Genomic DNA, 15,882 nt, shown 5'->3' on the forward strand with positions numbered 1-15,882 from the left:
TTTACATTGAAAAAAGTTTGATGCTTTGACAATATCAAATCATGGCTTTACTGTTCATTGATTCCAATCCTTCATCGAGATAATGAATGGCCGAAAGCCATCCACATCTCTCTACCACTTTATGGAAAAAAAAGAAATTAAAAAAACAATTTGGTTCTTTTTCTTTTAAATTTTTTAGCTAAATGGATTTATACAAAAGATTAATTAAATGAAGAAACAAAAATAAAGAACAAGTTTTTATTATAATTTTCTATTTTTTCTTAGATAATAATTTTATATTTTTTATAAATATTGGGTAGGAAATAGGAGGAACACAATTTGAATTTGTGCTAGACAGATGTTGAAATTATTTTATGGACCATTTTCACCACATCATCCAGAATCATTTTTAAATTATTTAATGATATTTCAGTAATTTTTTACATATTATTGACATATAATTTTGATAATTTTTTACTATGAATCTTAAACTCTAGATTCTAAACTTTAAATCTTGAGCTTCAAATCTTAAACCATGAATATCGAACTCCAAATCTCAAATTTCAAACACAAACTCGAATCGTAAACTCATTTAGGGTTTAAGATTCGAGTTTGGATTTAGAGTTCAAAATTCAAGATTTAAGATAAAAAAAATTATCAGAATTATGTGACAATAAAATGAAAAAAATTATTAAAAATGTCATTAAATAATTGAAAAATGAACCATAGATGATATGATGGAAAAGGTTCATAGAATAATTTCTCAATAGATGTATGATAAAACAAGTTAAGACAATAAATATATTCTTTTTACTATTCTTAAATTTAGAGTTTAACCTCTTTCGCTTTAATTTATAATAATCTATTTTTATATTATTTATTATGTTATAATAGCTTTAAATTAATAATATCATTAATTATTGTAGTTAAAATGATGGTATAAATTTTCTTTAAATAACTTTAACACTAACAAAAACATGTAAATTTATTATTGGATTTTCAAGTCATTTTGATTGTTAAGTCAAGTATAAATAAAACAAAAATCCACATCATTATTTCAATAGAAATAATTAAGGATGTGGTATACCTACACAAAAGAAGCCATGAGCTGACACACAAGGAACACAATCTTGCCAACGGAGGTCAGGAGCCTTCCACCCCGCAAGCCTAATGTAAGATGAGCACACGCAATGTGAGGCTAGCGCACCTTTGATAGGGATAGTGCGTCCATCATCTGTGCATCATATTTATTTATTGTCTTAACAAAACAATCTAACCTTTAGAGAAAGAGACATCAATAAGTGGTTTGAGCTCCAAAAAATATATGGCTCATAAAAGAGCAACACGTATGGCACGTTGGGAAAGCCCTCAATGTCACATGATCAAAGACACATCTCTCTTTTTCTATCATTTGTTATGACTAGAGTTATTTATAAGTAAGAGCAGGCTCTATTACAAAAAAATTTCAGTTCAAACCCGTTTTTAAGTTGACCGCTCAAAAATTCTGTTTTACTACTAAAAATTTATTAAAATATTTAAAAAATATTTTTAATTAATATTTCATATATTTTTATTAAATTAAATTCGGGTCGAGTTAATTGTCTAAATCTAATTCAAATCGGTCCTGATGGGTTACCCAACTCTTGAATAGGTCTACTCATAGCTCTCCCTCTATTGGCTGACTGAACTGTTCTCGACCGCTGTAACTCTGTTGTGTATCAACAGAATGCATCAATTTAGCATCAATTTATAACAAATTGAAATAGAGATACTAAATTCCAATTTCCAACATAGTAGAGGACTAAAACCATAATTAAACCTACTTTATATGATTCTCCACCCAGCAAGCTTTCTTTTATCACTAGAATTATTCGCTAGCTAGAGCCGTATAACATTGATCCATCGATAATTGAAGACCCAACGAAGCTCTTTTCAAAGGCAATGGCAGCCATGGAAGAAAAAGAAGCTGAAAAAGCCATGCAAGAAGGCGAGGATTATCTTCACTCAGTTATGGAAACTGCAATGGATGAATTCAGGAAGTTCGAGGATGAAATGGAACGCATGTTAATGGCTGAAAATAGTCTGCAAAAGAAAGCTAAAAGAATGGGGAATTCGATGGAAAAAGCTGCAAATTTTGCCTCCAAAAAATTTGCCATGAGAGGACCTTCATTTAGAAGCAAGGCTCATCCTTGATGAAAATGGAAAATTAAAATTTTCCTTTTTTCGTATTACGTGTGTGATTGAAAGGGGCTGTTTATGGGTTTTTCTTTCATTGCATGTGATTGTTGCTTTGCATAGAGAACTTTGTAAAAACCATGTTCTCCAAGGAATAAAAAACCCAGTGAAAGCTTTTACACCTAAATTTAGCTCTTAATTTTTTTTTTTTGTCAAATTCGTGATTATTTCTTTTTTGTTTTAATTAAATTTAATTATTAATCTTTTTAAAGAAGTGAAATCGTTTTTCTAACGGTAAATTGACTAAAATATTAATTTTTTAACATTATTGGTGTTACAACTTACGTGATAAATCTCGTGAATTTCATATTGACATATCATTATTTATCTTATATGTCACAACAACTACTAATATAAAACATTAGTGTGTATGATCCCGTTGTCGGACAACTCTCAACATTTATACATCATGTTAATTTAGTCTTGATTATAAAAAAGTTTAACCTTCAACGTCTACATTATGTTTTTTTTTTTCAGTTTTACTTTTCTTTACAACTCTTTCATATACAAAGCTAAAAATAATTCTATAAACTAAATTTAATCGAAATATACTAAAATGGAAACACTTGAATATCCAAGATAATAAATTTTATTTTTCTCATTCTTTTAAAATTAACCATCGATCTCATAAATAAAAGTAAAACTAAAAAAAGACTAAATTACAAAATGTGTAAAATATTGAGAGTTAATTTTTTTAAATCCAAGACTAAATTTACATAATGTATAAATGTAAAATATTAAAATTATGCTAATTTTAAAAGCTATGAAATTATCTTTCTATTAGTAATTTAACGACGGATGAAAGAAAAGAAAAATTTAAATAGTTGAGTGATCATTTTATTACTTTTCATAGTCAATTGACCAAAAATGAAATTTATTAATACTTGATTGACTACTACCGTAGTTTACCCAAAAATTAAATAAGAAAGGGTAAATATCCAATTATAAGGTTTTTTTAATTTTCTATATTAAAAATTTAAAACTTTAAAAAAATCAGTCAATATTTTTCAACGTCTATTTACCACCTTTGCGTTCCTCCAATGAGATATTTCCACGCCAACATTTGGACAGTGTTATAATAATATTTCACTTTTCTGATAAATAATATTTATAATTATAAATATTATGCTGTTTCCGATTATTATTATTAAACCCTAAAATAATATTGAAGGCAAATGCAGGAGCTTTCCGTATCAGATCAGAAGTTAAGATATTTCATAAAATTCATCCAAATTAACGGTACTGAATTTGTATTCGCTTATTTTGCCTCATCCAATTTTTAATTGGTGTACACGATTTTTGTTTAATTTCTCCAATTAGGGTTTGGTTCTAATTTGCTATATATATGTTTTATTTTTTAATTAATTTAAAATTTTTAATTATTGAATGTCAGTTTCATGTGAAGGATGATTTCTGAAGAATTTCGATATTGGTTCGCAGGTTGGCCTGCTCTAGGGTTTATTCTATTATCTTAAATTTATCTGTTTTACTTTTCGTTTTGTTTGTTTAACTAGAAAATCCGGGAAATTTTTTAGAGAAACAAGAAGGGAATGCCGAAAAACGAAATCTTATCTATTAAGCTGATAATTTTATTTTTTCCGCTCAGCAATATTGGAATTTTCAGGTCAAATTGATCACAGATGAATCCAAGTTTATTCTTTTTAGTTTCTTTAAATGATTACCGTATTGACTTAGCGATAAATATTTCAATTTGCAGGAGAAACGTTTGAATATTGAAACAGATCTTGCTTAAGGTTGAGGTTGTTAACTGATAGCAGATGCCTAGAGATATGTCAAGATTGCGATCTCGCTCACCCTCTTATAGGCGTAGACAATCGCCATCTCCTGTAAGGCATAGATACGGAAGGAGAAGCCGAAGGGATAGAAGCCTATCGCCATATTCATCTTATTCTCATAGCAGGTGATCCCGTTTATATTCATTCTGTTTATATTAATTTGTTAATGTACGAGATACCGTAAGGAATTTTGTAAGAAAGGTTGGAACACTGGAATTATTCTTGCGGATTGGAATTACAAATTCTTGAAGTTTATGTGTAAGCAGCCTGTACTTATTTGTATATCTTTTGGTGCTCTTTCGGATTTACTGAAAGACTATGTAGCTTGCTTTCTGTTTACAATTATGATCATATTTTTTAGAATCAGATCCTAGACAAGAATCTGGTAATGAGTGGCAATTAGATTTTTGAATGCGCTAAATTTGGAGGTGCTGCTGCGGTTGAGGATGTGGTGTTGGCTTTTTGTATAACAGGGCTTTCAGTTTCATTTACATTGCAGTTAAACATGTTTTGTTATGCGCGTGGTGCTTTTCTGTACAGATGGCTTCACTGCCTGACTTCCTTGAGTACATTATTATATATTTATGTTTAATAATCACCCTTCTGATAAAGAAGTGTTGCTGAATTATTCCAATAAAGTTTGATGGTGTATTATTAAATATCTTCTATGAAATTATCAATGTCTTGGTGAGCATTTGATGTGTGAGGAACTTTCCTTTTGCTTGGGAAAATGGAAATATCAAATATGCTAAATACAAATAGATTTGGAGCAAAGTATAGAGAATTCTATGACAGTGATAGGAAGCATGCTCTTCGTTAGAACATTAAAGACAAAGTTCTTCCCATCACTTGAGATGGGTGCTGTGGGTTCCTTTCGTTGCTCGAATGTAACATTTTCTTCTTCATGTCATAAATGACGGAGCTCAATGCTTATCTTAACAATGTATGAGGTAACATTATATGCTTTTATATTTATTCTGCTAGATGGTGAGCTTTATTCATTCTTAGTTTGTGTAGCTAGTATGCCCAAATTCTATTGCTGTTGCTAATAATTTGTGTTGCTGTACAGAAGAAAGAGTCGTTCCATTAGTCCACGGTGCAACAAAAGCCGTTCTCCCTCTGCAAGACGTCATAAAAGTCGTTCTCCAACTCCAAAGCATTATAAGAGGCAAAGAAGTAGGAGTTCTTCATTGTCTCCTACTCATAAATCATCTAGCCCAAATCTTGGGTCAATAGACTGCAAAAATGCTTGTGAGAAACTGAAAAAAGAAGAGGAAGAGAGGAAAAGGTATATCGTATGCTGTCATATTTATTCAGCCTATGTTATTTTTTTTCCACTGTTCTTGTAGATCTTCTTGAACTATATCCATTCTGGTTTTCTATTTTTGCTACATTTTCCAAATTTATTGATTTTATTGATATTTGGGTCCATCAACTATTTGGTGGAAGTTGATATATTATTGTATAGTTTTTGTGATAACAATATGATATGTGGTTTACTAGGATGATATAACCACAAATCATATGGGAGACATGATACTGTGATAGCAAGGCTTAATGTAGTTTGTTAGGTCTTGCCAAAATCTGAACTCTTTTCCAGGCCTTAATTTCAATCTTGGCAAAGAGCATTTAGTTGCATGTACACAAACCCCTTCTCCTTACCTTCCGAATTGTGATGCATTTTACCAAAAGCTTGGTTTATGGGCTACTTTGTACAACTCATGGAAGTTTGCTTCCACAGAATATACAAAGAAAAACTAAAGAGAGAGAATTGTTTATGTGCTTGCCATTCTAGAACACCGAGAGAAATGTTAGTGCTGTCCGAGCATCTTAATTCTGTTGGTTTTGTAATTTACAGTGAAAGTCATTCTGACTAAATGTTTTAAGTTGAATATTGTTTGCCATCCATAAAAACAGGATGATATCTGTAAAAAGATACAAGCTCTTCTTGTCAAAACTGTATTTTGATGCGAGATTTGAAGTATTACAATGATTAGTTATAAAATTGCGCAAGTTACTTGATATTCTTCTCCACAGGATTTACTGAAGGAAGATACCGCTATAATTCAACTTTGTTATATTTGATAATCTGATTGGATGCACCTTTATCTACTGTTCACCAGTTTTGTAACTCTTTTGTTTGGATCAGGTTCGATTAGAGGTATGCCTTAAAAGCATAGCATATTTTTAGTGCCTTGTCGTCGTGAAGGTTAGTTTGCCCATTTATTATAGTTACATAGTGCATCAAGAAAGATGGTGAGCGAAAGAAAGAGAAAAAAGCAAACATGACATGTCAGCTGCTTTTTTTGTACTGTGGTTTGGTTTTGGAAAGATATCTGTAATGAAAGGTTGCAGCATATTCCCGAATGCATGCCATCATTTTCCTGCTTGACATTTCTTTTGTTTTCCAGGCGTCAACAAGAAGCAGAGTTGAAACTCATAGAAGAAGAGACTGCTAAGAGAGTGGAAGAAGCAATTCTGGAAAAGGTTGAAGAGAGATTGAATTCCGAGGAAATCAAGCAGGAAATTCAGAAGCGATTAGAGGAGGGACGGAGAAGACTTAATGATGAAGTTGCAATTCAACTTGAAAAAGAAAAGGAAGCTGCCCTTCTTGAGGCTAGGCAAAAAGAGGTAATATCCAAGACACAAGGCGTTTGTTTCAATTTTTCTTGTGAATGCATATCTGATCACCGAATCCTCAATTGTCCCATACACATGTATTTCTGTACAGGGGGAGAGAAAGAATACATTATTTCCTCATATAATATTCAATGTACGATGACAGTGTTTATTAATTTTATCTCACTAACTTCTAGCTGTGACTATTTTCATGCTATTTTATGATCAACCTCGACTGATTTTATTAAAACAGGAGCAAGCTCGAAAAGAGAAAGAGGAGTTGGAAAAGATGCTCGAAGAGAACCGGAAGAGGGTGGAAGAAGCTCAAAGAAGGGAAGCACTGGAACAGCAGCGAAGGGAGGAGGAACGGTATCGAGAACTAGAGGAGCTTCAAAGACAAAAGGTGGAGGCAATGAAAAGGAAGAAGCAACAGGAGGAGGAAGAACGTTTAAACCAGATGAAATTACTGGGAAAGAACAAACTGCGACCGAAGTTGTCTTTCGCACTCGGTTCAAAATGATAGAATCCGAAAAGTTGTTACTCTACGTTGTAATAGTTGTGTTGTCTGTCCAGTTTTGAAGTTGAATTCTATTACGGCTTGCTCAGGGTTCAGACTCGAAAGCTGGGGATAGATTCGCTAAGAGTGAAGCTCTTGACTGGTTAAGTTAGGGCTAGTTTAGTATTGGTGCCCAAAAAAAAGTTTTAGGTTGAAATATATTTTGATTGTTAGCATGTGGGCTGAAAAAAATACTTAGTAATGCTGTGAAAAAATGTTTATGAGAATAATAAAGTTATCATTATTCCAAAATCATTTTGAGTTTTTGATATGGGTTGTTAAATCACAAACATATATATAAGTACATACAGAGGGAGAAGAATGTGAAACTCATTTACTAAGAACTATACCATGAGAGTATACAACAACAGGCGCAGACAGTGATAATTTTATACAATAAGTGTAAAAAGAATTGTGTCAAAAAGACAAAAAAAAAAAGTTGAAAAGGAATGAATAAGCAATGGAAAGGAGATGAAATATTTACAATTTGTGTTCATGGTTGTCCAGGGAAAACTTTTTGTTTCAAGAAATTGGTGAAACGATTAGCATACAGCTCGGGTTCCACGACAGATATTGTCGTGGGGCCAAATTTCACTGATTTGTATGCATGCTCTGCCTTTTTCTTTGCATTGTATTCCTGTAAAATATCAATAATTCCCATATAGAGAATCACATCATATACCTCAAAGAGTTCGACTTCGGCTGAATCAGACTCATCTTGGGGAAGCTTGTGATTAGCCCGTGCCGGCATGTTTACTCCTAATTGCACCCGTAACCTGAGTAAAAAGCAGTCGGCCGACTGAATAAAATGACTCTCTGTAATAACTGAATAAAAAGCAATCTCCATATTCAGAATAATAACGAAAGCAGCTACCTTCCAGTACCGGGCACCATAATATCAACTTCCTGGTTGCCCAAAGAGAAAGCTCGTAATGCTCTTCCTCTAATGTGAGGACCTGGGTCGGTGTTAACAGAGCTGGGTTCATGGGCAAGTAACACAAAGCCTTTTGAAGGAAACAACACTTCACCATCTGCGGTCAGACCTAGTGAAAGCATAACATAAGGTGCATACTATTCGATACATTGTTAATATGAAAACAAAGGAACCCAAGATCGGGAAGTAGCGACGGAAAAGAAATATAAAAGTTATTCCTAGAGTTCAAAAGGGGACCACATGTCTACTTTCTGGGGCTTACCAGTCACGGTTGTATATCACATGCACCTGCATATTCTTATGCTCAGTTTGGTGATGACTCATGCAAAGAACTGAAGAGTTTGATTCATTAGTTTTTATTATTATTTCATTATGGTTTAAGCAAAATGAATCTAAGTCATTAAAAATGAGACATTACCGATTTAATGTAAGATTATATAAGAACTAAGAAGTACTGAGATTATCCCCTATATTACCAAAGTTTGGCAGTGTTGGAAATATCACATTACCGACTCAAGGGAAAGCTGTTGAACTAAACGCGATATGTGAGATTACCCAATCCAAACGCCCCCTTATAGTATCTTATTTTCTAAGTTGGTTGACTATCAGAACCACATAAATATTACCAAAAGCATCCAAGAGAGCAGAACTCTAGTATCATGTAAATTTTCTTCCATAGTGCACCTCAGCTTACTTCAAGTGCTCGAGGGCCAAATCTAGGAAAAGGGTCAGCACAACTACTGTCTTATTACTTTTTTCTGGTATGACCAAGGTATCCTCCATGTCTGTTTTTCAGTCTATGAAGACTAATCTTTTCGGGGTTCATCCACCCCAACCCCCCCCCCCAAAAAAAAGAAAAACAAAGAGTGCAATGTGCCTTTACCAATGCATTTAACACTTGCTAGTAACTCCCAAGTTATTTTAATATTACAGTATAACTACTTCCTTCCCACCTTTTGCACACCATCACATAAACCAAGCCATATAAATAACATAAAATGATCAAATGAGAAAGAGGAACCTACCTTGGCCAGCAGGTGAGCTTTGCATATTAGGCGAAATGTTAGGAGGTTCTACAAGGCCGTCAAGTGGCTCAGGAGCTCTAAAATGTAAACCTAAAAGAAGGCTATAATCAATTATCTGTTGAGATTTCAAGAATGCACAATCGTCGGCAATTTGGCTGCAATACAAGCAAAAAGAACATTGATGGTTAAATATAACCTACCGATTATGAGAAAATCATAGTATCACTGCAGAAGATGATGTTATATAAGATGAAAATAAGAAGCTTACTCAAAAAGGAACTCCCGCAATGATTTGTCCATATGAAATTCATATGACAAATCAAGATCTTTCAACGTAGTGTTTTCATGAATTTTATCTTTATCTGTAATTCTTCCATGAGTTGATCCCTTTAGATCATAACGACGATGAATTCGTAGCTCCGTGCAAAACATATTCCCCATAACCACAAAGCGCACCTAGAAGCATGACACTTATCATAAGCCAGGCACATTGCTATATATAAGCTAAGACAGTAAAAGTATCATGAAGGCTCCTGTACTAGGAGTCGGATTGCATTTTGCTTTCTTAACTCAAAAAAAAGGGTAAACTAGTCCCTGTATATTAAATCAAAGAGCAAATTAGTTCTTTTTGTTAAATATTTCATTCATTTGAACTATTAAAAACTGATGTGGTCAACGGAGTAACTAAATAATAACAAGGACTAATTTGACTATTTTTTGAGTATAGGGGTAAAACGCAATCTGACTCCTTGTATAAGGGCCTTTGGTAAATTTACCAAGCAAAGACAGATGGATGAACAGATACCTTTCTTCTCCCTGGCAAAGTTATCCGGTGAAGCCCAAAAAACTTTGTTATGAGAGTATTTTCATGTTCTTTGACATGATTGTGATATTTAGGCAGCATCTTGAGTAAAACCTATAAAGAACAAAATTACATACGTAACATAGAGGACATCCGTCATGGTGTAACGTTATCTTCGCCAAGTTATTGGTTTGTTTGTGCAGTGAAAGAAAATGACAGATCCTACTTTTAAATTACATGCTCGATATATATATATAACTTAGCAAATACAATGCATGAAAAGCTATACAGATTCAAACCTTGAGTTCGGATTTTTTCAATGTCTTAATCACAAATTTATCATCATGAGATAGATAGAAAAGACTGCCACTTTTCCCTGGAGAAGAAATCTCGGTCAGGCCATCATCGCCACAAATGGACATCATGTACTCAGCAGCATCTAGCTTGAACAACTCTCTCAAATGCCTTTAAACATAATGCAACAATATATACAAAGAATAACATCATAAACATGCTTGATATATATATATATGTCCACCAATAAAACTCAATCATCAAAGGTGTGTGGCAATATTATTTTAGTACCTGAAAACCATGGGACAGTAATCCTTCCAGTAGAAATCAATTGATTTGTGTGGAGGGGTAAATTGTGAACCCTTTTTAGGGAAAAACATAGTAATTCTAGCTCGATCACCAAAATCAGCTGCTCGAACCTCACGCTTAGGCACTGGTGTTATCTTACCGACAGTATACCTGAGAACTTCAAATCAAGCATTTTATAACATGCAATAAAAGCTAAAGATAATATATATTCTGTATATAACAAAAATAACTCTCACAAAAGATTAAGTAAAGGACATGGAGTATGCCAATCGGTTTACCTTATACCGAGTTGCAAATTAAGCATCAAATGATAACTGTTATGGCCTTTGAAAATGCCAACACATGAGCTCTTTTGTGTTTCTTTGGCATGAAATTTAGTTTTCTTTTCAGCTTTCTTTGATAATTCGTTGTAATCTCGTATTCTCTCTTTAATCATAACTCCTTGCATGTACTCCCTCTCGTAAATTACAGCCGTATTTTCTTGCAGTTCACTTTGGCCGGCATCAGAATCAAATGAGAATGTTCCTGAGGAATTATGGTGAACGAATTCTCTTCCGGAATCAGAAAGTCCAGAACTTTCAGCAGTCTTGCTTGACATTCGACCCGAACCTTTTAAAACTCCACTTACTGATATCTTTTCGGACAAGCTACGTTTAATACTCGGTTTCTTGACTATATGTTCTTCTAAATGTAGTGATGAACACTGTGGTAACACGGTTTTATGGTCATCATCGTATCCCAAAGAGGTGCAACACTTCTTTAAAGAGGGACGTTTACTTCCAGCAGGATAGAATAATCCTTTTCCATCCTTAAGGCCCCTCGTCCATGTTCCGAAATAATATCCCCCATCTGCGTACTGATAAATTCCATTTCCATGACGGAAACCATTAAACCAACAGCCATTATAGTGATCACCATTTATCCATTCCATAACACCTCTACCATGCATTTTTCCACGTTTCCAATTCCCGGTATATTTGTTTCCATTATTCCAAAAATATATACCTTTCCCTTCATGTTCCCCTTCTTTCCATTCTCCTTCATAAATATCTGAATTGGAATACTTCTTTTTTCCATATCCATGCCGTATATTCATCCTCCAATGCCCTTCGTAAATGGAACCATCAGAAGCTGTAAATGCACCAAAACCATGAAGGTAACCCCCCGAGATATCACCGTTGTATTTTGCTCCCGATGGCCAAATTAACAATCCTTTGCCTGCCGTTTTCCCTGCTTCCCAATCACCATCATATACCGTTCCATCGGACCATGTATACTTTCCCTTACCGTGGGGAAGAATTTCCTTAAAATCACCAACATACAAATCTCCATTAGGGAAAGCCTTCTCATTAAGCCTACAAGAACAAAACAATTTACTTTTAACCCTAACGAAACACAATCTGAGCACACAAGATCTAGTGCCTAAGAGTATATAAATACCTTTCAACACTCTCCACATTGATGCATGATGAAGGACCGAGTTGTTCATCGTTTGCTTTAGACTCCTCATCAAACAGAGTCTTTAAACGAGTCATTCATACGCTCGGATAACGAATTATCTTAGCACCCCTCACTTTTAACTTTTGAATCTGAAAAGGCAGTTCATTCACCCCCAAGTTAAAGTTAAACCACCCATTTTTGATAACCGACCGAAATTGTAAACTTTAAATCAAAACACTTACACTCTACTTTTTATTACTAATGAATAATCAATAACTCTTCCATTTCAAATAAAATCTATGATCATTGCCTCTTGTTTTACTATTTCTCTATCCCCATAACCTAAGAAATTCATAACTAAATCTCAAATATTGATATTACAAAACTGAAATTTAATTAAATCAAAGAAAAACAAATAAAAATACCTTGGAGTAGATGAAAAACCCAGATCCTTCTCCACCTGAACTGGACAGATTGATAACAACAACTGAAGAAATAAATGAATGAAAATAAGAACAACCCTAGAATTTATACACCATATAAATTAAAAGGGGCTAAAAGAAATAAATGAATTTAAATGATTATTATCAAAAAAATTCAAGCAGCCGACACTATGCCCTACGAATCTCTTCTTCTAGAATTGACACTTTATCTCTCTCGCTCTCGCTCTCAACTCCAAATTATTATTTTTTATAAATATTTTCCTAAATTTATGGACCATGGGTATCTCTTTTTTCTTCATTTATATAATATGTTTATGAATTTACAGTTTGGGAAATCATCAAAGTTCGAAACTTTGAAAAGACAAACATAAAAACTTCGTTTTCACTAAAAATGGTTTTTTCTTTCTTCTGCTGCTATACTTTTGCGTTTGTGAACTGATAAACAAAGCAACCTCCAAAAAAAAAAAAAAAAGACAAAAGGGGGAACATAATTTAGCCACGTGTCTTACAGGAATAACTTGTTCGTAACATTTTGATTTGACGGCAGAGGATCAAGTGGGTCCCATGTGTAACGTGGCGATTATCTATTGGCGAAGGAAGTGAAACAAAAAGGGTGTACCTGAGTTGTAGATGATTATTTTGGGACAGCCTTTAAAGTGGGTGCCACGATTACGGAAGGTATATAAACTTATGGGTTAATTCCTCCATAAGTCCCTAAAATATGGTTTAGAGTTTAAATCAGTTTCTTAACTACAAAATGTTTTAATTGATCCTTCAAATTATCATTATTTTATTAATTATGTCTTTTCATAAATTTTACAATTACCTTGATCCATAAATAACAACCAATATATGGCACGGACCATATTTAAAACATTTGTGCACCAACAACACGACATAGTGTTTTCAGAACTAGTTAAAGTATCGATCCAGAGAGAAACAAAAAATTAGTAGACCCGTGAATCAATACAGGCCAATTGAACTGAGATAAAACCATTTTAGGTGTATTTTATAATTATTTAATACTTTTTTATTTTAAAGTTTAAAGACTAATTTAAAATATCAGTTAAAGTTTAGGGACTTTTAATGGCATTAACCCTAAAGATATAAAGCCTTAAACTCTGGGGAAAGGCAGAGGTTGGTATTGTCTGCTTTGCGCAGTGAACAGCTTATATTACGTGTATGATTCCCTTTGTTTTTATCACATGGGCCAGATTGAAAACTTTTATCTTATTTTTTAAATAATTCCAACGTCCAAAGCCAAGATTTGAATTCTCTTTTTTTAATTAGAAAATTTGCTAAGACGATTCTTAAATTTAATTTATTATTTAATAATGTTATTGTGTTATTTTTATAATAATGGGATAAATTAACATTTAACCCCTAGATTTGTTAACTTTTCTCACATTGGTCCACACTAGATTTGAAACTTGGCAGCCTTTTTCTAATTTGATCGTTGGACTTGAATTTTGTTAAAGTATGATTATAAGTGAGATTATGCTAAATCATCACTTAAATTTAATAAAATTATAATTTCCTTATAATTTTTTTTGTATTTTTATATTTTATATATTTTTAAAATTCCAAGTTGTGTCATGTCATTACTATTGAACGAAATCCAAGTTCAACATCAAATCGAGAAAATTTAACGAACATAAACTGCAAAAATTTTAAAGATCAAGTTAAAAGAAATTACCAATGTTGCATTACCCTTTTTAATAATTGTTACAATTTACTAATCCAAGGAGCAAATTATTTATAAAAATATATATTTATATATTTTTAATTTAATATTCAATGATTTTATATACTTTTTATTTATGAAAATTCAATATTTAATTATCTTCACATTATATTATAATATTATATATTATTATAGATTTAATTTTTATGTATTATAAATTACATAATATAAAACATTATAAAATTAAAAGCAAGTCGGGCCGGACCAGTTTCGGCCTTAAATGTTCAAGCCCAAGCTTAATTCATATTTTAAATGGGTCTAATTTTTAAGCCTATTATTTTTGTCCAAAGCCTTCTAAATTTTGGACCGACCTTCGGGCTTGGGCAATAACCTTACTCATGAACAAGTCTAAAAAGACCTAACTAATATGATATTTTTACTTTAAATACTTGAATTATAATATTTTGAAGTTCGGGACCACTTTATAATTGAACTATCAATTATCATGCAATTAACCTATTAATTTTACTCAAAATTTCTCTCTCTATATTTATAGTCTATAATATATATAAAACACGAGTTTAGAAAAAATTTTAAACCAACGAGAATACCCTTTATTTTCTATCATATTACTAAATTAACATTTAAAAACATGTATAATGTAATTTAAAATTATCAGTCATAAATTTATTTAAAAGTAAGTTGAGATAATTTTTTGACTCTAAAATAGAATTATAACTTGAATCAAAATTTAAGCATAACTGATTTTATCTTTTAATTGTCACTTAATTAGTGTTGGACTTATATATTAATTAAAAATTATGTTTAGAACTGTAAATAACATCCATTAGTAGCATCTAAGAAAAATCATCGGTAAAAAAATGAAATTGAACTACAATGACACTAAAGAACACTGGAGAGATAAGTAAAATCATTTTTATTGGTGATTACATAAGATAATATATGTTAATTTTAAATATTTTTATGAGTTGTTATATTTCGTATTTTTAGTAAATAAATAATTAAAAGAAAGTTTATAATGGGATGTAATATACCATTTAAATATTTGTGTATTCATTGGAATAAATTTTTTCCTATTGTCGTCTCAAATGGTTATAAAAAATGAAGTTACTTTATTCTCCAATTATTTTTTAATAAATAAATATCACTTTTCTTTTTATAAAATAAATACCACTTTTTAATGGGTATTTTAAGTACATTAATATATAACTTTTAATACATATATTCTAAACTTGTTTAAACTTTTATCATGAAAGTTTTGCATTCAGAGAATATTTCAGTTACTTTGTTCGTTTTACAATTTATATTCATGATTCGTAGTTACCCTTCTTAATAATATCACTTTTAAAGATCAAATCTGCGTTATATTTTTAGGAGTGCAATGTATTTTACTAATGCATTTCTTAATAATATCACTTTCAAGGGTCAAACCCGCGTTATCTTTTTAGGGGTGCAATGCGTTTTACCGATAATCGACACTTTTTCATTTACATTCTTAATATATATACTAGTTCTATGGTATAGACACGTTGTGAGTAAAAAAACGTATGTGAATAATATACTTATAAAAATTGTATTGTAAAATTAAACGAGATATTGATTAAAATGATTAAATTAAAAGTTTAAAATTCATTTGACATAAGTTCAAATCTTATTATAGTATTATTTTATTAAAAATATGTAAAGACAAAATAACCTTATATTAGTATTTATAATTTTGTAAGAAGATGGATATTTTAATAATT

At 31.9% G+C, this 15,882-nt stretch overlaps 2 protein-coding genes across 12 annotated transcripts; one reads left to right on the plus strand and one right to left on the minus strand.

Moving 5' to 3' along the window:
- Positions 1–3,305: 3,305 nt before the first annotated feature.
- LOC108460234 (uncharacterized protein At1g10890-like) lies at positions 3,306–7,437 on the plus strand. Of its 9 annotated transcripts, XM_017759650.2 has the most exons (8): positions 3,312–3,453; positions 3,608–3,654; positions 3,750–3,838; positions 3,932–4,135; positions 5,080–5,298; positions 6,422–6,641; positions 6,742–6,783; positions 6,883–7,437. In XM_017759650.2, the coding sequence occupies exons 4-8, from the start codon at positions 3,993–3,995 to the stop codon at positions 7,147–7,149; spliced, it is 891 nt and encodes a 296-aa protein (XP_017615139.1). In that variant the 5' UTR covers positions 3,312–3,453; positions 3,608–3,654; positions 3,750–3,838; positions 3,932–3,992; the 3' UTR covers positions 7,150–7,437. The 9 variants fall into 9 exon arrangements, with proteins under 9 accessions (XP_017615138.1, XP_017615142.1, XP_017615139.1 ...); XM_017759651.2 differs by lacking the exon at positions 3,750–3,838; XM_017759652.2 differs by lacking the exon at positions 3,608–3,654 and having other exon boundaries at positions 3,313–3,453; positions 3,729–3,838.
- Positions 7,232–12,888, minus strand: LOC108460231 (phosphatidylinositol 4-phosphate 5-kinase 7-like). 3 transcript variants are annotated; one of them, XM_017759647.2, is made up of 10 exons: positions 12,415–12,888; positions 11,990–12,138; positions 10,828–11,904; positions 10,532–10,699; positions 10,246–10,411; positions 9,950–10,060; positions 9,413–9,600; positions 9,145–9,299; positions 8,060–8,228; positions 7,232–7,961 (listed from the first exon to the last, which is right to left on the minus strand). In XM_017759647.2, the coding sequence occupies exons 2-10, from the start codon at positions 12,082–12,084 to the stop codon at positions 7,679–7,681; spliced, it is 2,412 nt and encodes an 803-aa protein (XP_017615136.1). In that variant the 5' UTR covers positions 12,085–12,138; positions 12,415–12,888; the 3' UTR covers positions 7,232–7,678. The 3 variants fall into 3 exon arrangements, with proteins under 3 accessions (XP_017615136.1, XP_017615137.1, XP_052882562.1); XM_017759648.2 differs by having other exon boundaries at positions 8,060–8,216; positions 12,415–12,882; XM_053026602.1 differs by lacking the exon at positions 12,415–12,888 and having other exon boundaries at positions 10,828–11,852; positions 11,990–12,128.
- Positions 12,889–15,882: the final 2,994 nt, after the last annotated feature.

This window comes from Gossypium arboreum, chromosome 4, assembly GCF_025698485.1.
Source record: "Gossypium arboreum isolate Shixiya-1 chromosome 4, ASM2569848v2, whole genome shotgun sequence".
In the NCBI taxonomy this organism is placed as follows: Eukaryota; Viridiplantae; Streptophyta; class Magnoliopsida; order Malvales; family Malvaceae; genus Gossypium; species Gossypium arboreum.